General features: G+C 46.9%; 1 protein-coding gene across 1 annotated transcript; it reads right to left on the bottom strand.

The window, feature by feature from the left end:
- Window positions 1-4,077: 4,077 nt before the first annotated feature.
- LOC122205677 (cytochrome c oxidase assembly factor 1 homolog) lies at window positions 4,078-18,501 on the bottom strand. The gene is made up of 4 exons (XM_042914326.1): window positions 18,368-18,501; window positions 18,146-18,245; window positions 7,883-8,030; window positions 4,078-4,431 (listed from the first exon to the last, which is right to left on the bottom strand). The coding sequence occupies exons 1-4, from the start codon at window positions 18,446-18,448 to the stop codon at window positions 4,269-4,271; spliced, it is 492 nt and encodes a 163-aa protein (XP_042770260.1). The 5' UTR covers window positions 18,449-18,501; the 3' UTR covers window positions 4,078-4,268.
- Between the last annotated feature and the right edge of the window lie 3,546 nt (window positions 18,502-22,047).

Here is a 22,047-nt window from a genome sequence, read left to right as displayed (position 1 = left end):
ACTTTACAGTCGCTTGAAGGAAGATGATGTCTGCCAGTCTTTGTGAGAAAGCCCCTAAACAAAGAAGGGAAGAAACCCAGAACCAAAGCTCTCAAGATTCAGCGTCTTGTTCCTCCACCAGTCGTCCAGCACGAACGTTGGCATACTGCTTGGAAGCAGCACACTGAGAAACATAAGCAAGAGGCTGCAGGATATGCCAGACTGGTGGCCAACAGAATGAAGGAGGCCAAGGAAAACACCAGGAACAGACTGCCAAGAGGCGGAGGCTGTCTTCTCGGAAAGCTTCTATCTCTGAGTCTGAGTCCTGTCAAAAATGAGATTGTTCTAAGAAGAACAAATAAGATCAAATATCAAAATAATAATAAAAAAGCTAAGTATTATGTGGTGGAGGAAAAAATTTCTGCCTCGAAGGCTTATTATTTAATGATAAAAGGCATTTAATATACCACATGTGATATGTGATACATACCTATGTCTGAGAGGCATGTTTTTAATATTTTCATCTCCCACTTTTCTACCCTGGATTGTAAAATGCCACAGTTTTTCTCTACATGTTCCTGAATGTACTTTCACCTGAGCAACTCCGACGCTGGCCAAAAAACAAGCCTGGATGATGTACAGGTTACTAAGGAGGCAAGAATCCTGTAGGTGGGGCCTAGAGGTTTTCCCATCATCCTCCCGCCTCCTCCCTGACCTCCTCAGCCATCAGGCCTCCTGTGTATACGGCAGCTTTTGCCAAGCATCTCAACGAGCGGTAAAAGCATTGCCTCACTTGTAAGATAGGTGCTTGGTAAGTATTTCTTCATATTTTTCATACAGACTGAAAACCAGTCAAGTGGCCTAAGGCTGCCTGACTTCAGGAAACCCTTGAGCTGCTGCCTATTGAGCATTACCTCGACCTTCCCACTGTGCCAGCAGACAGAGGCCACTTTGTCAAGTTCTGGCTGTTTTGTATACATGTATTTTATTTCAGCTTCTTCATCTTTACTGTTAAAAACTTTACCAAAACCGGGAGTAATAAAACATCTCATCAGGTATTATTAAATCAGTGAAGGGGGGATGGTTGAAGGGAAGAGAGGTAGGAGGAAGCCAATCCTAGAAAAATGGAATCAATGACAGTAAAATGTGTGATTTATCAAAAAGTCCTATCAGCCTGTCAGGACATATTCATCATAGTCTCTTAACCATCCATTAACTGTGCAATCATATGCTTACTCCCAAATCTATGATGGCCACAAGCCACATGCAAAATGCTAACACTGGCACATGTGGTGGCCAACTCACCTTTCCAGGGCTTTCTTTTACTGTGGCTTCAGCTAACCTATCCCCTGGCCAAAATGGGTATCTTCGTTCTGGGGCATAGCTCATATTTCTCCTGCTGAGGCCTTTTTGTGTGTGTGTGTTTTCTTTCCATTTGCAGGCCACTCTCTTATCGTGTCTGAAATCTTAGATTTCAAAAAAAAAAAAAAAAAAAGAAAGAAATCTTAGATTTCAAGGCCCATCAGATGACTGCTCCCTCCAGACTGCCTCCTGGATTCCTCCTAATCAGTATCTCAGTCTTCTCCATCGTTTTAGCACCAGTGCTTGAAACTCTTCTGGCACAGTGTTCCTAACACTCTAACTCCCCGGGCCCTCCCCACCCACTCAGCATGCCAGCTGGTAGGCAATTTGCAGGGGAAGACATGCCACATCCTGTAAAGGATGTAGCAGTCATACTACCATTTGTTGGCTGTGATTTCTGATTTGTTGACTGTGCTCTCTCTTCCACAGTCTTTATGGAATTCTTACAATTCTAATGAAGCCCTTTTCCAGTCCCTGAGCTGGGTGTACAGGGGGCACTTGCTCAAACTCTGCTTGTGGGCAACAGTTGCCTTTTCTTCTGATGACAATGTGCATTATCCAAGATGTCTTCAAGGTAGTGGGAGTCCAATGGCTGAGTCACAGTGATTACTGGATACATAGGAAGTGGTGGGCTGCAAATACACATCACTGCTATGCTCAAAGCAATGAAAGACAATGTCTGTCTGTCAGGCCAAGTCCCAGCCTGTTCACAATTGCCCAAGGTGGATGGAAGTAAACTTAACTGGAAGAAGTACTCAAGATGGTGATTTCCAAATAGAAATCAAGGATTTTTTTCCTGACACAATACTATTTCCTGTCACTTGGGTTAGAAAAGCCTCTTAATTCAAATTCTACACAAACAAAAACTGTCACTTGCTTTTACTTCAGAACAGATGGCCCATCCAGGCCCTGGCTTTCTATGATTTGGCAACAGCAAGAAGAAACAAGCAAACACTGAAAGGAAGTAAAAGTTAGAGAACAATCAAACATGAAACAATATGTAAACTAACACATATACAATAAACAGTGTGTAGCTGTTCACGAATAAAGCAGCACAGGGGTGCCTGGGTGGCTCAGTCAGTTAAGTGTCCGACTTTGGCTCCGGGCACGATCTCACAGTTTGTGGGTTCAAGCCCCGTGTTGGGCTCTGTGCTGACAGCTCAGAGCCTGGAGCCTGCCTAGGATTCTGTGACTCCTTCTCTTTCTGCCCCTCCCCTCCTCACCCTCTGTCTCTGTCTGTTACTCAGAAATAAACATTGAAAAAATAAAAGCACAAAAGTACATGCACAGTAGTCTACCATTTGCAGTAAAACTTTGGATTGCATGTAAAAGTTCTGTGTTTCACAAGACTAGCAAACATTTCTAATAAATTATAACTTGATAAACGAGCTATGTCTTGCAATATGAGCAGTATGTGATGGTGGATGTCACATGATCAAAACTGAGCCAATGGCTCTTGAAATTCGCTTTGATATATGAGTGTTTTAGATTACAAACATGTTTCCGGAACAAATTATGCTCGCAAACCAAAGATTTACTGTACTTTAAAAGATTGTTCAGATTGTACTATCTGCAAAAGTGCTTTCAGGGAGACTCCTATTTCACTCTATAATCTATTCAAAGAATATTTGTTTTTAAAGAAACAAGCTCCAGAACAGAAATAACTTCCAATGATCAAAGGCCTCATGCTCTATATTGAATTTAAGCTTAATATTTCTGGAAAGTCTTCCCTCCAATGAATATTAAGAATGTAGGAAAAGAGGGAACCTGGGTGGCTCAGTTGGTTGAGAGTCCTACTTTGGCTCAGGTTGTGATCTTGCAGTTCGTGAGTTCGAGCCTCATGTCGGGCTCTGTGCTGACAGCTCAGAGCCTGGAACCTGCTTCAGATTCTGTGTCTCCCTCTCTCTCTGCCCCTCCCCCGCTAGTGCTCTGTCTCTCTCTCTCTCTCTCTCTAAAATAAACATTAAAAAAAATTGTTTTAAGTTTTTCTTGGACCTCTTTATAATACGGTTTTAGCGTACCTCTTAATGGTTTATATGTTCTTTATATATTTAGAGTATGATTTTTGTCTCTCAAAAATAAACATTAAAAAATATTTTTTTAATTTAGGAAAAGATCTAATGAACATCCTTTATTGTAGGCAATTATAACTGCATTAAGCCTAATAACAATAAGGGGGTGATACTGGCCTTTTCAAAGCAAATGTATCAGATTTCTGGTTTTCATCAGCTCTGGTGCTCAGAGGGGAGGAAGATGGTCGGCTTCATAATGTTCACTTATAAAAAAGGTACCACCTAAAGGTGTGCTCCTCTAATATGTGGCTGTTTGCAGAGCAGAAGGATAAGGACCTACTAGCTTTGAACTAGCATTCCTAAGTTAGTTTTGCATGTGCTATGTACACCTACATATTTTTTAAGCTTCTAAAATGTTTGCACTAAAGCAGTTATTTTGCAAACCTTCATCAGGCAGACAGCTGACAACTAAAACAGAAACAAGAAGATAAAACTAAAGCAGTGAAGCAAAAAGCATTTCAAAGGGATTGACAATGTTCACAAGCTACTTAACATGAATTCAGGGTTGGGCATTCTCATGTTAACAATTACAGACCTCTTCAGAGCTGCTAGTAAGACTTGCCTTCTCATTGATGGAACTGAAAACTATGGGGGTCCGGAGGCGGGGGGCAGGGAGGGGGCAGGAAAGAAAGAGGAGAACTAGCAAAAATCAGCGAACATCTTATTAACACTGATTCCTTTTACTCTGTGCTTTGCTTTTAGACAGTGAATTTGCAGATAAATTCTTATAAACTTATAGTAAAATGTCCATTTTTGATTAAATTAAAAACCCGCAATAACCGTGGTCAAATTAGCATTATACCAAAATTACCACATGCCAGCACGTACAGTCACCCCTGGTGCTGGACACCCAGCTCAAGGCCCTGGAGGGACCCGGTGAGGAGGGGAGGCCACGCTTGGAGAAAGCAGAGTCGTTTTGATCACCTGTCCTCCTTCATCACCAGTGTCCCAGCTGAGCTTAAACACGGGAATCTGCTGACCACCCTTGAGCTTTAAGAAGACCTTCTGAAGGTGCCACCTGAGAGAAAACAAAAGAATAGCCTCTAGTCACAAACACCAAAGCAAAACGCATGGTCAAAAGAAAAAAAAAACAGTTGTTTTTGAATAATGTCTTAAAAATTTTACACACTATTTTGTTAGAGCTATAAGATAACGTTTTAGCATTTTCTTAAGGACTCTCATAGTTTAACTAGCATCACTGTCAAGGCAAGTTTAACAAAGAATGACCGGTGAATGGAGGGGGCACCAGGAAAGAGAAGGAGCTTATTCCCCATTTCCTAATTCACATCAACCTTCAATTCTTGGCTGGAACTCTGCCAGCTCCTGCATTAATCCCAGGCTCGGGGGGTCAATGAGCCCAGGGGGAGCCGGCTGGGGGCTGCCTGAGGGCTGCCTGCTCCTTTTGTCCTGGGGAATTAAAACACAACTTGGCTAAACAGCAAGCATCTCTGGAGAGGCTTCCAGAAGAGGGAGTGAGTGAATGTAGCTATTGGCAATCAGACAAGAAAAGCCAATAAATGGGGTGGAGATCTTCTATAAAGAATGTGATGAATACTTCTGGAACAGGAACCCATGCCTTTGTTCATCTGTGAAGACTGAGGCAAGTGTTAGAAGTTGTAACACAGCATCAATATCATAGATCTAGATCAGTAGAGCTGTCAAGTTCTTCACAGTCAGCAGCATAAGGAGAGGACAATTCAAGAGGCTGCACTGCATAACACATCTGGACTGAGCTAAGAGCCAAAGCACTGGCTTGGTGTCCAGGCCATGAAATTTTCAAGGTTTGAAAAATGAATTCTTACTATTGCAATCATTTCACTACAAATGAAAATGAGAATCAGGATTGTTTCCATTGGAGGGTTCTCTTCCTGTTCCCCCATTCCCACCCACCTTCCCATAATACCTCTGAAAGGGGGCATCTCTGGATGAGCTGACATAGATATGGCCCTCTAACTTGGTTCCAGAGACTGGAATCTTCAACTGGGGGTATAAAATGCCAGATACAATTGGATACATTGTTGTCCTCCCAAGAGATGAAAAAGTGATGTTTTCTAGAGCTAACCCTATGAAGTCCAATGATCATTCACAGAATTGGTTGTTTTCTAGCTGGAGAACTGACCTGATTTTCCATCTGGCTCCCTCCAAATGTCCTGCCCCTCTTTGGATGGTTTGGTGAGGTCAGTGGCAGTCCTCCTATTTGGCAGAGACCTTATGTGCAAACTCAGGGCTCTGAGTACTTACAACCATATTCAAAAAACCACTGTTAAGAAAGAACATAACTACAGATACATGCAACAATATGGACATCAAAAACAGGCCAAGTGAAAGAGCCTTACCCAGAAGCATATAATTTAATTTTCTAGAACAGGCTAAGCTATGTTGGAAAAATGTATCAGAGAAGTGGTTGTCTCTAGCAGGGCTGAGGGATGTGAGAGGACCAACTGGGAAGAGCATAAGCGACTCTCAGGTGATGTGAACAGGCTACATCTAGATGGGGGCTTGTTACATTGGTGAATGCATTTATTAAAATTCATCAAATAGGACAGATTTGTACCTTTCCCAGAATGCAAATTTTACCTCAAAAAAAGAAAGAACAATAAATATATATTACACTCTGGTTAACGATATGTTGCTTATGTGTTTAAATGAAGTGTATGGATGTTTGAACATGATGTGTTCATGGACACAGATATAGCTAGATGAACAGATATGAGATAAAGCAAATCAAGGAAAACATTACAGTCAACCCTCGAACAACACATCAAAAATCTGCACGTAACTTTTGACTCCCCCCAAATGTAATCATTAATAGCACACTGATGACTGGAAGCCTTACTACTAATATAAGCAGTCGACTAACACATATTTGTATGTTCTATGTATTCTGTGCTGTATTCTTACAATAAAGTAAGCTAGAGGAAAGAAAATGTTAAGAAAATCATAAGGAGAAAACACATTTACAGTCCTGTACTGTATCAACAAAAATCTGTGTATGAAGTGGGCCCACACAGTCCAAACCTGTGTTGTTCAGGGATCAATTGTAATCGGAGAATCCAGGTAGTGGCTACCTGGGTACCAGAGTGTCAATTCTTTTATCTTCTCTGTACGTTCAAAACTTTTCATAATGAAAGAGAGGATCCAGCCCATGGGGAAGCACAGAGGAGCCACGCCGCATGGTGTGAAAGACTCGATGACATGCACATAAGGCCACCCGGCACACAGTGGGGCACTCTGTACCTGTCCACCCCTTCCCTTTGTCTTCTGGGCTCCCTCTCTCACTTAGTGGCACCGCCACCTTCCCACTCACCCATATCGGACATTAAAGCATCACCTCTGATGCAGTCCTCTCCTGATCTAAGCAGGCCATAGCTCTCGTTCACACTCTCACGGCTGCACAGCTGCATAGCCACACTGCTTTCCTAAAGGCAGTCCCTGGGGTCCAGTATCTGGGTATTTCCAATCGGCATGAATTGATCTTCTTTTAAAGCCAGATCAAATATTTTTATCAAAATACTCAAGTATGAGTGGCTTTTGTCAGAAAAAATTCCCAATGAAACTATTCCCATTAAAAAAATTAATAAAAACAACACTGACAAAAAAAAAAAAAATAGATCAGAGCATCTCACTCTTACCCATGGCTTCCGCTGGCCCCACAATCGAGTGTGTCTATCTCACACAATGATGTCACGGCCCTGTGGTCCCAGCCTGTCCTACCCACCACACCTGCCTGGGAAGCCTGCACCTCTGTGGAGGTCACACTGGCAGGAGGCACAGCCACGTGCCTTCTTGGGCACACTGATCCATAGCTGGCATTCTTTCTCTTCACAACAATGTCCCAGGTGGCTAACTGCTCCCTCCCAGGCTGCTACCACAGCATTCGCTTCACCCTGTCTTACTTGGGAGTTTTAAACCATAACCCCCTGGAAAGCCTTCTGTATCTCTGTATTGCCCACACAGCTCCGAATCATTCCTCTAACTTGGTTTGGGCTCAAAACATATTTGTTCAACAGAAGAATAATCGCATCTCATATTCAGGTGACTTTACTGGCTGAAATATAAAAGCGTATATAGCTGAGAAAATGGACTGGCATTTCGTGGCAGCAATGGAATAAATGAGCATTAAAACTACAGTTTAAAGAGTTGCTCACACTTGAATGAGCACTGACTGGTCGTAGATGTATTTCAAGTTCCAGGCAGAAGCTGTGGCACACTGCCGCTGCTCACTTCCCTACAACAGTCAGTTCCAGATGGTGCCCTGAGCCCGAACACTGCCTTCCCTGCCACAGTTATCCCCCAGAAAGGAAGAGGAGTGAGAATAAATTCACCCATAATGCTTTCACAGAAGGTGCTCAGTAATACCTAGAGGAGGTTTTGCTTCGTGCATGTTCCCATCCCGAATCCTCCAAGACCGTCCCCCCCAGCGATGGCAGCCCTCTCCCGGACTTCAGTCTGCATGGGGAGCATGTTACCTGGGCATGGGCAATGTCCACGAAGCTGTACTTGTCGGTGAGGTGGAGCTAATGGACAAAAGCGGAGGGCCCAGAGCCGCCAGGGCCTCTGGGTAGCTGTGCAGCTGCTCCAATGCTAGCTGGTAATAGGAAGCCCTGGAAAAAGCTTCTAAGGGGGAAAGACAGTTGTTACATTTATTTTTCTTTTTTAAACTCAGTCAGGTAGACTCTCTATAGAAAGTTGGAGGATACAATTCATGTACAGCATGGAAACAGAAACATATGTGAAATTTCTGGATGGAAAATAATTCGGGAACATTTACCCTAAACTGTCCCTTTTAGAGACTCCAAAAGCAAAGTATAGAAAGTCAGTGTTAGGATGTCCCTGGAAGGGGGCGGCCCTCTTGCCAGCGCGCTGGGACAAACTGAAGGTCAACCAATCACCTAGCACCAGCACAACCCAACGGAAAGCCCTGAGCGGCTCTCCAGAATGAACTGAAAGCCAACCAATCACCAAGCGCCAGCACAATCCAACAGAAAGCCCTGAGCGGCTCTCCAGAACGAACTGAAGGTCAACCAATTACCAAGCGACAGCACAACCTGGCTCGAGAGAAAGACCCACCCGAGCCTAAACCCGGAACTGCTGCAGTTTGAAAACCCTACCCCACCATACCCGGGCGCGACTTCCTTGACTCCTCTCTCTCTCTCCCTGAGTCACGGAACCTCGCCCGAGACCTTAGTTCCCAAATAAAGCCTTTGACTGCTAAAATTTTTTAGCCTCTGACTCCTATCTTTACCCTGTCTTATGCCTGACCCTACCATTTGGTGCCGGAACCCAGGAGGAGGTGGTAGCTTGCCTCCCTCGGAGGTACTCCCCCCTCCTCACCAAGCCAGATGCCAACCACCCTACTCTCAAGAGCCTACAGGAGCCGGTAAGTAGGACAGACCCCTCCTTCCCCCCTTCCAACTACAGCTGACACCCACGAGAGACGTCTTGCAAGTCAGTCTCCTCTCCTCCGCACGCCGAAAGGCCCACACGCCGAAAGACCCCTTATCGCAACGCGAGGGACGCCTCGCCTTGCCACGCCAATGGGGAGTAACGACTCTAAACCGCCTCGATCTCTTACCCCCCTCCAATGTCTGTTAAAAAACTTTCGGCTCCTGGGCTTACAAGGTGAACTTCGTCGTAACCGACTCATCCGCCTTTGCACTGTAGTCTGGCCTCAATACAAATGAGATAATGATTCTCAATGGCCACCTGAGAGGTCTTTACAATACCAAATCTTAACCGATCTGGACAATTCTGCCATCGGCTGGGAAAATGGGGAGAAATACCCTACGTTATGGCCTTTTGGGACCTCAGGTCTCGCCCCCACCTATCTTCCTCCTGCCCCTCTGCATGCGTGCTCCTTGTCCGCCCACAACCCCCCCCCCCATGACCCCACCTCACCAACTTCCCGATCTCCGACCCATTAGAGGATCTAGCCACGCCACCCACCAGGCCTCGCCCCCCTCCGTACTCCCAACCCCCAGCCATCCTGCCCTCACCTCCCATATCATCCCGAACTCGTGCTCAGGCCCCTCCCAGCGAACAGACCCCAGCGGCCATCTTACCGCTCTGTGAGGTGGCAGGGACTGAAGGCCTGGTTCGCATCCCCTTCTCCAAGACTTGTCCGCCACTGAAAAGCGACTAGGGTCATTCTCATCAGACCCCACCCAATACATTAAGGAATTCCAATACCTCGCCCAAGCCTACAGTCTCACATGACATTCATGTGATCCTCACCTCTACCCTCACCCCTGAGGAGAGGGAGCGCATCCAGGCCGCAGCCAGAGAGCATGCAGACCAAACCCACATGATCGACCCCACTATGCCCGTAGGAGCCGATGCTGTCCCAGCAGCCTATCCCAATTGGAACTACCAACATGCAGGCAATGGTCACCGGCGCCGGGACCAGATGATCCAATGCCTACTAGCAGGCATGAGGGCAACCTCAAACAAATCAGTAAATTTTAACAAACTTCAAGAAATAATACAGGACCCCAATGAAAACCCCACAGCCTTCCTTAGCCGGCTCACAGAGGCACTTACCCAATATACCAGACGAGACCCTACCACCCCCGCTGGGGCCACGGTACTGGCCACCTATTTTATTTCCCAATCAGCCCCTGATATTCAAAAAAAACTAAAAAGGGCTGAAGACGGCCCTCAAACCCCTATGGCCAACCTGGTAAAGATGGCTTTTAAAGTTTTTAATGGCCAAGAGGAAGCTCAAGAACAATAGCGACAGGCCCGTCTCCAACAAAAGGTACAATTACAAACCCAAGCCTTGGTAGTTGCCCTGAGACCAGCCGTAGTAAAGGCCTCTGGACCACAGCCCCCTCCGGGGCCTTGTTTTAAATGTGGCCAAGAAGGCCATTGGTCTCGTCAGTGTCCCCATCCCAAAAAGCCTACCAGTCCATGCCCATTGTGCCAGCAAATGGGTCACTGGATATCCGATTGTCCTAACCCAAGGGACGACAGATTCCCAACACCTCCACGTGGCAAGGCTTCACCCGGATGGGACTCTGCCTTCCAACTGCTGGAGATGGAGGATGACTACTGACGAGGCCCAGACTCAGTAACTCCGGTGACCCACGCTGAGCCCAGGGTAAAACTCCAGGTAGCGGGTAAGTCCATCTCCTTTCTGTTGGACACGGAGGCTACCTATTCCGTCCTGCCGAGCTATTCCAGCCCCACTACGCCATCCTCCATTTCGGTCATGGGCATAAATGGCACCCCCTCCATTCCCCCATGCACACCGGTACTCACCTGCTGCCTGGATGGCCTCCACTTCTCCCACTCCTTCCTAGTCATCCCCTCCTGCCCCGTCCCCCTGTTGGGCTGAGACATCCTCAGTAAATTAGGAGCCTCTATACATTTACCAGCTATTTGCTCCTCTCCCTCCCCCACTCATCTCCTACTGGCTGTTATCACGGACAACACAGACCACAGCCTCAACCCACGCCCAGACCTCCCAATAGACCCAATCGTATGGGAGACATCCACCCCAACAATCGCCACCCATCACCAACCTGTCCTCATTAGACTCAAAAATCCATCACAATTCCCATCTAGACCCCAATACTCAATCTCCCACACTCTAGACTAGGCCTGAAGCCCATCATCGAACGCCTACTCAAGGAGGGCCTCCTAATCCCATGTCATTCCCCCTGCAACACTCCAATCTTGCCTGTAAAAAAGCCAAATGGCTCATATAGACTAGTTCAAGACCTCCGAATAATCAATGAAGCTGTAATTCCCATCCATCCAGTAGTGCCCAACCCATATACCCTCCTCTCCCAAATCCCCCCATCCACGACCCATTTTACAGTGCTTGATCTCAAAGATGCCTTTTGCACCATTCCCTTACATCCTGAGTCCCAATTCCTCTTTGCCTTCACATGGCAAGATCCAGTCACTTCTCTGGCCTGCCAACTCACATGGACGGTACTTCCCCAAGGATTTCGTGATAGTCCCCATCTCTTTGGGCAGGCCTTGGCCAGTGATCTCCTCAAAGCCCCACTCTCCAGTCACTGTACTCTACTATAGTACATAGATGACCTTCTATTATGTGGAACCTCTTTCGACCACACCAAACAAGATACAGTCCAAATCCTAAATTTCCTGGCTAACCTGGGGTATCGAGTCTCCCCACACAAAGCCCAAATCTGTACTAATACAGACATATTCCTGGGAGTCTCACTCACACCTACTACCAAGGCCCTAACCCAAGATCATCTTCAAGCCCTCCAGATCCTGTCCCCACCTACCAATGCAGATGAAATACTCTCCTTCCTGGGTCTAGTAGGCTTCTTCCGACACTGGATCCCTAACTTTGCTATACAAGCAGCCCCCCTATACAAAGCAGCCAAAGAAACCCCCCAAGGCCCACTCTCCAGCCCAGGATCGGTCGCAAGGGCCTTCCAACAGCTGGTCACATCTCTAGTCACTTAACCAGTCCTTTCCCTCCCTAATGTTTCAAAGCCTTTCCTCTTATACACAGATGAGAGGGCTAGAATTGCAACAGGGCTCCTAACCCAACCGTGTGGCCCTATGTTACAAGCTGTCACCTACCTTTCTAAACAACTGGACCCTACGATAAGGGGGTGGCAACTCTGCCTCAGAGCACTTGCAGCAGCAGCCACTCTAACCCAAGAGGTATTCAAACTCACCCTGCACTGCTCCCTAACAGTACTTTCACCGCACCATCTATCTGATCTCCTTACACATAAGGCCCTGGCACACCTCTCCCCATCACGCATACAATTGTTCCATCTGCTCTTTATTGAAAATCCTGAAATATCTCTCCAACTCTCCGCCAGACTCAATCCTGCCACGCTACTTCCACAAATCAACCCCAAAGACACTTCACAGCCACCCTTCCACTCCTGCCCTGAACTTATAGATATTCTCTCCAAACCTCCATCTAACTTAAAGGACCTTCCCCTCACTTCCCCTGATCTCACCCTATTTGTAGACGGCAGCTCACTAGTTGACTGCAAGGGCCACCGACAAGCAGCGTACGCTGTAGTTACATTAAACCAAACTCTAGAGACCCAGACTTTATCCACAGGAACCACATCCCAGAAGGCTGAACTCACAGCCCTCATTAGGGCTCTCCAATTGTCCAGAAACAAAAGGGTCACAATATACACAGACTCAAAATACGCTTTCCTTATTGCACATACACACTCCCACTTATGGGAAGAAAGAGGATTCCTCACAACTAAGGGTACCCCCATCATCAATGGGCCACTCATGGCGAAACTCCTTGAGGCCCTCAAACTCCCACAGGAAGTGGCCATTGTCCACTGCAAGGGCCATCAACCCCTAACCACAGAGATAGCTACAGGAAATCACAAGGCTGACAACACTGCTAGACAAACAGCTCTCTCTCTCGACCCAGTTCCTATGGGCATCCTCACCGAAGATACCACTCCCAATTATACCCCAGATGAACAAAAACAATACATGGGCCATCCCAATGCCCACGCCAACGCAGGCTGGACCATGCTGGGCCCCTGACTGGCCCCCCAAATAGCCTAGTCCCTTCCCTACTAATAAAAATCCACAAAACCCTACACATTGGGCCGGAGGCCACCTTCCACTTCCTTGAGCCCTTTATGTACCACCCCCACCTACAACAACTGATCACCAAAACACACCAACAATGCACCACATGCGCCGCAGTCAGTTCCCAAGGGAGAATGAGGCACCCAGGCCCCACTCATCAGATGCGGGGCCATCTCCCGGGAGAAGACTGGCAAATAGATTTCACTCACATGCCAAAACACAAAAAATTACGGTATCTCCTTACTATAACTGACACCTTTACAGGGTGGGTAGAAGCCTTCCCCACCTCATCTGAAGGGGCCTCCACAGTGGCTGAGATCCTACTCAAGGACATCATTCCCCGCTTTGGTCTACCAAGAAGGATACGGTCTGACAACGGGCCCTCTTTCATCTCAGCAGTCACCCAACAGGTCTCCAAAGCTTTGGGTATTACTTGGAAACCACATACCACACCACCCCCAGTCCTCGGGTAAGGTTGAAAGGGCCAATGGCCTCATAAAAGACCATCTCACTAAACTCCCCATAGAGACTCGGCTCTCTTGGCCTCAACTCCTACCTATAGCACTCACCTGACTCCGAACTGCTCCCCGAGGACCCACAGGCCTCAGCCCATTTGAACTCCTATACGGGCGACCCTTCCTATTACCCCAACCCCTACCAAAAGATCCTCCTCCTTTGGCTGCCTATCTCCCTTACCTCAGCCTGCTCTGACACCTGATTCGACAGTACGCTGACCTCACTCTACTAGTTCCCATTGATCTCTCCTCTCCCTCACTATCTGTAAACCCAAGAGACTCAGTTCTCCTTCGAGTAAGACAAAAACCAACCCTTGCCCCCCGGTGGGAGGGTCCCTACACAGTCATACTCACAACCCCCATGGCTGCTAAATTATTGGGCCACACCCCGTGGGTTTACACCTCCGACCTCAAACGGGCCCCCCCTTTACCCCCTATACCAGAAGAATTGTGGACCTCCCAACCAACTGGTCCCCTCACCCTCAAACTAACTCGACAGGCCCCTTCATGACGGACCCTTCCCCTCGGTTTCCCATCTTCACACTCACAATATTACACGAGCTACAACTCTCCCACTCATCCGACCCCATCACCCTCCCCTTATTTCTCTCCTGGGTCTCTGACTGTTGACTTCAGGGAACTCTCTCCGATTTCTCCCCCGTCGAAATCTCCTTCTTGAGCTTTTTACTAACCATACTTCTATATCATGATGATACTTCCCTTGTTACTCCTTGTTAACATCATCCCCCTTATACCCTCACAACCCTCCTATAGGTGGGTTTTTTACCTATCCGAAACTTTTAATGGACACACCTCTATCATACCCTCTACCACTTGCCCCATTGTTGGGTGCCAAAATCAAGTCACCTTTAAATTCCCCTCTTTCAACACCCTCCAAGCCTCTACGCGGATTACTCCTGCCATTTGCCTTTTATATGACCAAACCGACAAAATATGCTTCCAAACCTCCCCCACCCAATATGGAGGATGCCCCTATCACTATTGTAACATACACTGGCTCAACCTATACTGTTTCACAGGACCAAGGACAGGCCACTTCTGCTTAAAAAATGGCAACTTTACCCTTACTGTCCCTGATCCATGGGATACCCGCTGACAAACCGGAATAAAGGGCAAACTGTATCAGAATGACCATTTCTCTAACCCCATCTCCTTTTTAACCATCTATCAAACCTATGAGCCCTCAATGTCTCCTTTCCTCTCCAACCTTAAAGATCTTACCCAAGTAATCACGGACCAAAAAGACCAGCTCAACACACAACTACAGACACCCCCTGCACAACATCCCTTCTCATGGCTTACATTGATCAGACAAGGAGCGATCCTGCTTAACCACTCAGGTTTAACTAACCTGTCACACTGCTTTCTTTGTGCATCCCTTCAGCAGGATCCAGTAATAGCCGTCCCATTACCCACCCCCTTTCCCAACACCACTAACTCCATCAACCACCCCAGAAGTCAAATCTCCCTACAGATTCCCATCCTCACTGAGACCCCTCAAGGCAACACGTCTCACCCAATATGCTACTCCTCTCATGCCTCCCCAAATTGCCCCTCCCCCCTGCCTATGCCTAGCCACGACCCTCCCCCAGGGGGATTCTATTGGTGTAAGGGCACAGCTTATAAACAAATACCCCAAAATGCTTTTATCTGTCTCCCAGTCACCATTATCCCCCAGCTCACCCTATACGGACAGGAAGAACTCCATCAACTCCTCGAATTCCATCTCCAAAAACGAGTCGTTTTCCTCCCACTAATGGTCTATCGCTAGCCACGTCCCTATTGGCCGCCAGGGTTGGGACCGGCTCCCTCACATACTCCATTACCTCCTCCAGGGACCTGTCAGACAGGCTCCAGATCGCAATAGAAGCCTCATCAACCTCCCTATCGACTTACAAAGGCAGATCAACTCCCTAGCACAGGTCACTCTACGAAACCAACGAGCCCTAGATCTCCTGACAGCAGAAAAAGGGGGAACATGCCTGTTCCTGAGGGAAGAATGTTGCTACTACCTCAATGAGTCAGGCTTAGTTGAAACCAATATAGAACACCTAAAGGAAATCCAAAAAACTCTATCCGCCCCCCCAGGATCCTCAGACCCCCTAACCTCCTGGTGGCAATCACCCCACCTAACTTGGCTCCTCCCCATAGTCACCCCACTAGTTTCTATCTGTATAATACTTATGCTCTTACCTTGTTTTCTCCGTTTCGTATGGAAACGAATTCATGAAGTTTCCCAGGTCGCATTTCATCGGATGGTGGTCCAGCCCTATTCCTTCATTCCAACCTCAGACCCCACATACTATGGCATCACCCTTACACCCGCAGGAAGCAGCCAGATCAGATCCCTCGCCCATTATCACCAATAAGAGGTTGGAATGTTAGGATGTCCCCGGAAGGGGACGGCCCTCTTGCCGGCACACTCGAACAAACTGAAGCCCCGAGCAGCGCGCCGGAACAAACTGAAGGTCAACCAATCACCAAGCGCCAGCACAACCTGGCAGAAGAGAAAGACCCACCCGAGCCTAAACCCGGAACTGCTGCAGCTTAAAAACCCTACCCCACCATACCCGGCGTGACTTCCCTGACTCCTCTCTCTCTCTCTCCCTGAGTCACGGAATCTCGCCCGAGACCTTAGTTCCCAAATAAAGCCTTTGCTAAAATTTTTTAGCCTCTGACTCCTATCTTTACCCTGCCTTACGCCTGACCCTAACAGTCAGTATCTGCAGGAACGTGGCAGATGACCTTGAGCAAGGTACTTGATTCTTTCCGTACCTCAATTCCTTCATCTCTCATTTCCCACCTTATTCGTTGCCTCGTTTCTTCATCTAAGGGGTTTGCCCAGATCCTTTCTGGCTTTCCTTTCAGTTCTAAAGTCCTGTGATTCCATGACTTGCTCAAAGTGACATGGCTCGTCCATGGTAGAGCTGGGGCCAAAATCTATGACTCTGGACTTCTAAACATTGCTCCTTTCACTAGGATGAAGGCCCCAATAAACCAGCATAAAATAGCCCCCAACATCAACAGCAACAAAACCTTTGGGCCAAGAAACAGAACGTGAAAATGCTGGTTTGTCAAGTTTATAGATTTAAGGCAACATTTCATGTAGGTAAAGCTGCTTATTAAGCTGCTCTCAGTCTCAGGTACATTTCTTGGGCCAAAGGCTACCAGAAACCCCAGGAAGTTCCTCCCTGAAGGTATAAGGTAGACGAGCTGCCTTCGGGAGAGAGCAAAGGTAGGCTTCCCAAGTAGGGGTTTCAGTTTGGCAACAAGAAAGAGCTTCCCTCCTGTAGGCCCCATCCCAGTATGGAAGAGGAGGATGGCCTGAGACAGGAGAGCCCAGGGAGGATGCTCACCCTGGGCTACTTCCCAGGACTGGGAAGTATGCGCATGGTGCCAGCCAAGACAGGAAAAGGAGGAGCACAGGTCGGGTCCAGATTTCCATGGCGAGACACCGTTCTCAGTATCTCCTATGTCTTACAATTTATTTAATTTTACAACAACCTCATGCACAGGCACTAGTGTTGCCCCTCATCACACAGATAATGGAGGTGAGAGATCCTCCCACAAGGCTACACAGCCAGCGCAGAGCTGGCTCTGGCATTCAACTCAGGCGGTTGGCTACAGATGCCAGCTGGGCTATCTCTCCTGGACGAGCCCGGCCTACTGAGGAGGAAAGACCTCGGTCTCCTGACCCATAAAATGTACCCATTCCTGTTGTGTCCTGCTCCCACCCCTTTGGCAGAGGGGAGAGGAGGCTGAGCTATTCCAGTCTGAATTACCCCTGGCTGTGCTCGCCTCAGGCCACCTCAAGACTCAGAGAGCCCTGGGCCAAGGCTGAAGGAAGGTGGGGGAGAAGGGACGCACAGGACACTGAGCACTCTCTGCCTGTCTGCTGGTGATACGTTCTGGCAGGAAGTGAAAATGGTGCAGAGTCAGGGTGAGAAGCCAGGCTGGGTGGGCATAAAGGATCTTCAAAGAAAGGCAGTCTAGAAAAAAAAAAAAAAAGAAAAAAACTGCTGCTGCTTTGCAACTAGTAGCACTGAAATGACCTTAAATGTCTTGGCTGCCCACAGTAACTGTGGCCTGTCTTTACAAATTCAAATTTGTGTGCAGTGGGGCTGGAAGCAGCATCTGTCAGGAGTTTGCATCCTGGGCTCTTCTTTTATTTTCTTCCCTCACCAGAGTCCCTTACTCAAGGTCCCCTCCTCCACTAAATCTACAGCAGAGAATGGCAGGGCAAACAGGCTGACGACTCTTGAAAAACAGCCAGTTTTCCCCACCTGTGAACCATCTGGTACTGCCCTTCCCTCTCTTCTTTACATAATCTCAGAAATCTTAAGGGATCTCTTGTGTGTGCACTGGAGTGAAAGCCCATCTTGCTTTTTGCAAGGCTTGTGATGCAAACGAATCCTGGTCCTTTCATTTGCGCTTGGAGCTCCAGGAAAAACTGGGATTATAGGATAAGCAGGAAGCTGCAGCCAAAGGAATGGTACTGGCTACTAAAAATAGCCCTCTTCTCCTTTCTCTAATCTCCTGAAAGCATCTCAAGTATTTCCTTTGATGGAGGAGTAGGGCAGAGAGAGCTGGGAGGAAGCCACGCCTTGGCGGCTGGGTTCACTGGATACTTACTTCGTATAAGGTAATATATAAGGGTGCAGCTCCCACTGGCCACCACACTGGAAAGAAGGACCAGTTTCCCCAGAGGCAATGGCATCTTGCTTCCTGGAGACTTTACAAACAAAAGACATGAATTAGTCTTTAAATTCAAGTTTAGGACAAGGGACTTTGGCTGGATCGGGCCCCACAGGGAAAGGAAAGCTAAAGAGGAAGCCAGCAAGGAGGCGAGGCCACCTTCCCCATTTGCTTCCTTTCAGAAAACCGGGGCTGGTTCTGGAGCCAAAGCAAAAGTGCCCTCCCGAGGGTGGCCCACATCCAGGACCCAGGCCGTGGGGGCGACGGCTGAGCACAGAGCAAGCATTCAGCACTTGTCTTTTCGGACGGAACCCAGCCCGTGTGCCAAGTCCTACATGGCCAGGAAGCACAACCACTTTGTCTCCTGCCTGCTGGTAAACAGGAAGCTTATCCTTTTGTGGCAGTAGTTGGTCTTATGAGCCTACCAATAGGCCTGCGTGGTCACTGGCTGCTTTCTTTCATATTTTGAAAAATGTCCCACCCCCCTGGATGAGGAAACTGTGGTCATGACTCTCAGGATGAATGAACAGATGGAGAGGAGCCAGCTCAGCAAATTCAGCATACCATGGCCACCCTGGCCTTAACTCCTGTCTCCTGAAGGCCTGGGTGGGGCTTTGAGCAGCACTAGGGCCTCAATGGTACCAATTATGCTCCTTCCAGGTGGCCATTTAACCACTGCTCACAACTGGCCTAAGCCTTTCTGTGAAGCTGTGAGATACCCGGCCATAAAGCAGAGCAGGACACTGGCTTAGGACTGGATAAATCACATAAATGAGAGCAGACACTGAAAAGTGAGGAGTGCATGGCCCAGCCAAAGGGCAGCTTCGACCCAGCTCCAGCTGACAATGGTTATGCAGGCCAAGTCTGGATGGATCTTCCAATACTTCAAGAGACCCTTTATGTTAAACTGTTCCAATTCTAAGTGTTGACAACCAACCAAAATGAAAAACAAACAAAAAAACCCAAAACAACAACCAAAAAAAAAAAAAAAAAACCCCAACAAAATGCATATGAGTCAGGTTCTTTCTGTAGGTTTCTGGTTTGCTTTGACCACCCAAGCTGCACCAGGGCATCCTCACCCTCCATGAGATTTAGGTAAATTCCTCTGTCTGTTTGCTGATATTTCTCCAAGAAGAAATGAGATTTTGGACAGAGATGGAAACCTCAGTTATAAACTGGGAAGGAAAAGACAAAAAGTGTTTATATCCCCATTTGAAGATTTAACGTTAGAGTTTTATGTGCTTCTTTAGGACCAAGCTTTTGATGTGACCTAAAGGGGTCCAAGGCATTACAGTGCAAAATACTGGGCATGATGCTAGTTTCTCTGCCAGCTAGATCTGTGAGTCAAGGTATCCATATTCTCACCATCTACTCCTCCACCTTCTAGAATACAGACACTACTAACAACTGTCTACTTATTTCTGAAACCTGAAGGTAAATGAATCCTTAGGAAGGGCTGTTGGAGAAAGTTCCTCATACGGATATTCCTTCTGGGAACTGAGAACTAAATATACCCTCAGACAGGGCTAATGTTGACCAGCTCTACACTAAAATAACACTAAATTGAGGTTTCTGTATAAAAAGTATTTTGATCAACATATCAAATTAAGGAAGATGAAGCATTAGAGCATCCTTGTATTATTTATTTATACGCATTTTATCCAACAGAGAAGGCTGCTGAAACCCCAAATACATGTACCCAGATCGCTGTGACAGTTTTGGCTGGTGCTGGGTAGTATGTAAGAATATTTATCAAAGTTGTGTGTAAGCTAATTACAGCAATGTAATCTGGGAAAAGCCATTTAGTCTCATAATGGAAAGGGTCGGAGCATCTCCAAAAAATGCAGGAGTCAGATCTTGCTTAATTTGAAGGACAACTCAGGAGGGTGGGGCCGTGAGCATGAATCACATAGAACTCCCCAGAAGGTTGTAGTTTCTACAGCTGGCATGAGACATGAGAAGGAAAACTGTCCTGAAACAATTCAGAGAATAGCCACCCATCTCTCATGTGAAATTACAGCCACAAGTGGACACTAGAGACCAGGAAAAACTCACAATTATTAAGGGAGCAACTTACATCTATTGTCTAACTTGAGAATACTCTGGCGGGTTCTAAGGCGGAACGTGGCCCCAGAACATTCATTACCTTTGCCACTTCACAGCACGGCTTTCTTGAAAATCATCAAAGAGAAGTCGCTCTGCAATTAGATAAAGATTTTACATTAAAGTCACTTTTCAAACCCAATTCTCTCTGATTTCCAGTTTAAGACAGCCAAGTTTTGTTACCAATCAAAGCTTTGGAACACGAATAAAAAGTTTAAATTTCAAAACAAGCCTTGTCTATACAGGGCTCTGGTTTTCCCCCCTTCTCTTCTGCCATGTAAGGAAAAGAAGAAGCAACAAAGCCTGATGGTCTCCTGCGTGTGCACCATGTATCTCTTATAACAACCAGAAAACTGGTGTGGAGGGGCAGGCATACACGGCACGTGTCTGACCACAATGCACACGATCCTGGATACAGGCAGCTGCCCACCAAAACAAGACACCATCAATATAAGCTGTACAGCATGGATTAAAGCAGTTTTTTAGGGTTTAGAAGAAACAACAGTGTATTAAGTGTATACATAGGCTTTAATAATAATGATACGAGGTAACATATCTCTATTAGGTGCTTGGTGCCTATATGCTAAGCACGGTACATACAATAATTCATTTAATTCTCACAATCACCCCATGAAGTAGGAACTATTGTTATTATCCCTATTTTATAGATAAGTAAACTGAGGCACAGAGAGGTTAAGTAGAGTGTCCAAAGTCACTGATACGTGTCTCGGTGGTAGAACTGGGATTCAGACCCAGGCAGTCTGGTACCAGGGTCTGTGTTCTTAGGCACCATGATGCACTGACTTTAAGATACCTGCTGATTTCAGAAATACTGAAAAGTAAATATATACACATACATATACATATACACATATGTGTATGTCTCTGAATTAAAATATACTCATGTTCAGTGCAAAAAGACCTCATCATATATGCCTTTCCTGCTATTTTTCATGATAGGAATGAGGCGCATACTTGAACTTTCACTCTTTCATTTAGCAAATGGTTGTTGAGGGCCTGCTCTGGTCAGGCAAACAGTGCTGAGGGGAATACAGACAATTCACAAAAGGGCCGTCAAGTATAACTATGCAGTACAGCACAGCACAATCCTAGCAGGCTTCCACTTCCAGGTGAAACATCCTAGATTCCTCATTATTAAGACGGTTTTCCAACAGTTGGAAGTTCTAGAAAGTTACTTGAGGAAGGGGCAGGTACCTTTTCCTAATTTGCACAAAGGTGCCTATGGGCGAGCTGCAGCTCGGTTAATGCAGGCAGAGTCCTGAGCACCAGGAGAGGAAGCGACGCCCAGGAAGTGGTCAGCTCTTCCTGGAGGGGGTCAGCAAAGGTTTCACAGAGGAAATCAACTCGGCAGAGAGAGCAGAGCTGAAGGAAAGGGTGACAGGCTTCAGGTCGGTGGAAACGATCAGCGAAGGCCAGCAGCAGAAATGAGGGCTGGGGGTGTGGGAGGAGTCAGAGCCACAGGACAGTTGTCTGGGAATGGAGGCAGTTCCTGCTGAGGAAGGCCACCGTCTCTGAGCTGCTGGGCTCTACCCCATAGAAGGGGCCACAGGCAGGAGCAGCAGCAGTGGAGTAGAAAGAGTATATGAGAAGGGCAGTTTCTTAAAATATTTATTTGCTCATTTGTACACCAGCTCATTCTAAAAAGGATGATAGGGCTAACAAGGATGCAAATTTTAGAAGAGAAGAAAGAAATGAATGAGGAAATGAAGCCAAAG

The sequence above is a fragment of the Panthera leo genome, chromosome A2, assembly GCF_018350215.1.
Source record: "Panthera leo isolate Ple1 chromosome A2, P.leo_Ple1_pat1.1, whole genome shotgun sequence".
NCBI lineage: Eukaryota > Metazoa > Chordata > Mammalia > Carnivora > Felidae > Panthera > Panthera leo.
This window is presented reverse-complemented; position numbering and strand designations above follow the sequence as displayed.

What these genes read in the sequence shown, in the direction of transcription:
- LOC122205677 (XM_042914326.1), bottom strand. Translation starts at nt 18,448, where the DNA reads ATGTGGGCCACCCTCGGGAGGGCACTTTTGCTTTGGCTCCAGAACCAG. An exon ending in AAAGGAAGCAAATGGGGAAG is followed by an intron (nt 18,246 to 18,367) that starts GTGGCCTCGCCT and finishes TTGTTTGTAAAG; the next exon opens with TCTCCAGGAAGCAAGATGCC. An exon ending in TATATATTACCTTATACGAA is followed by an intron (nt 8,031 to 18,145) that starts GTAAGTATCCAG and finishes TTTCCCCCTTAG; the next exon opens with AAGCTTTTTCCAGGGCTTCC.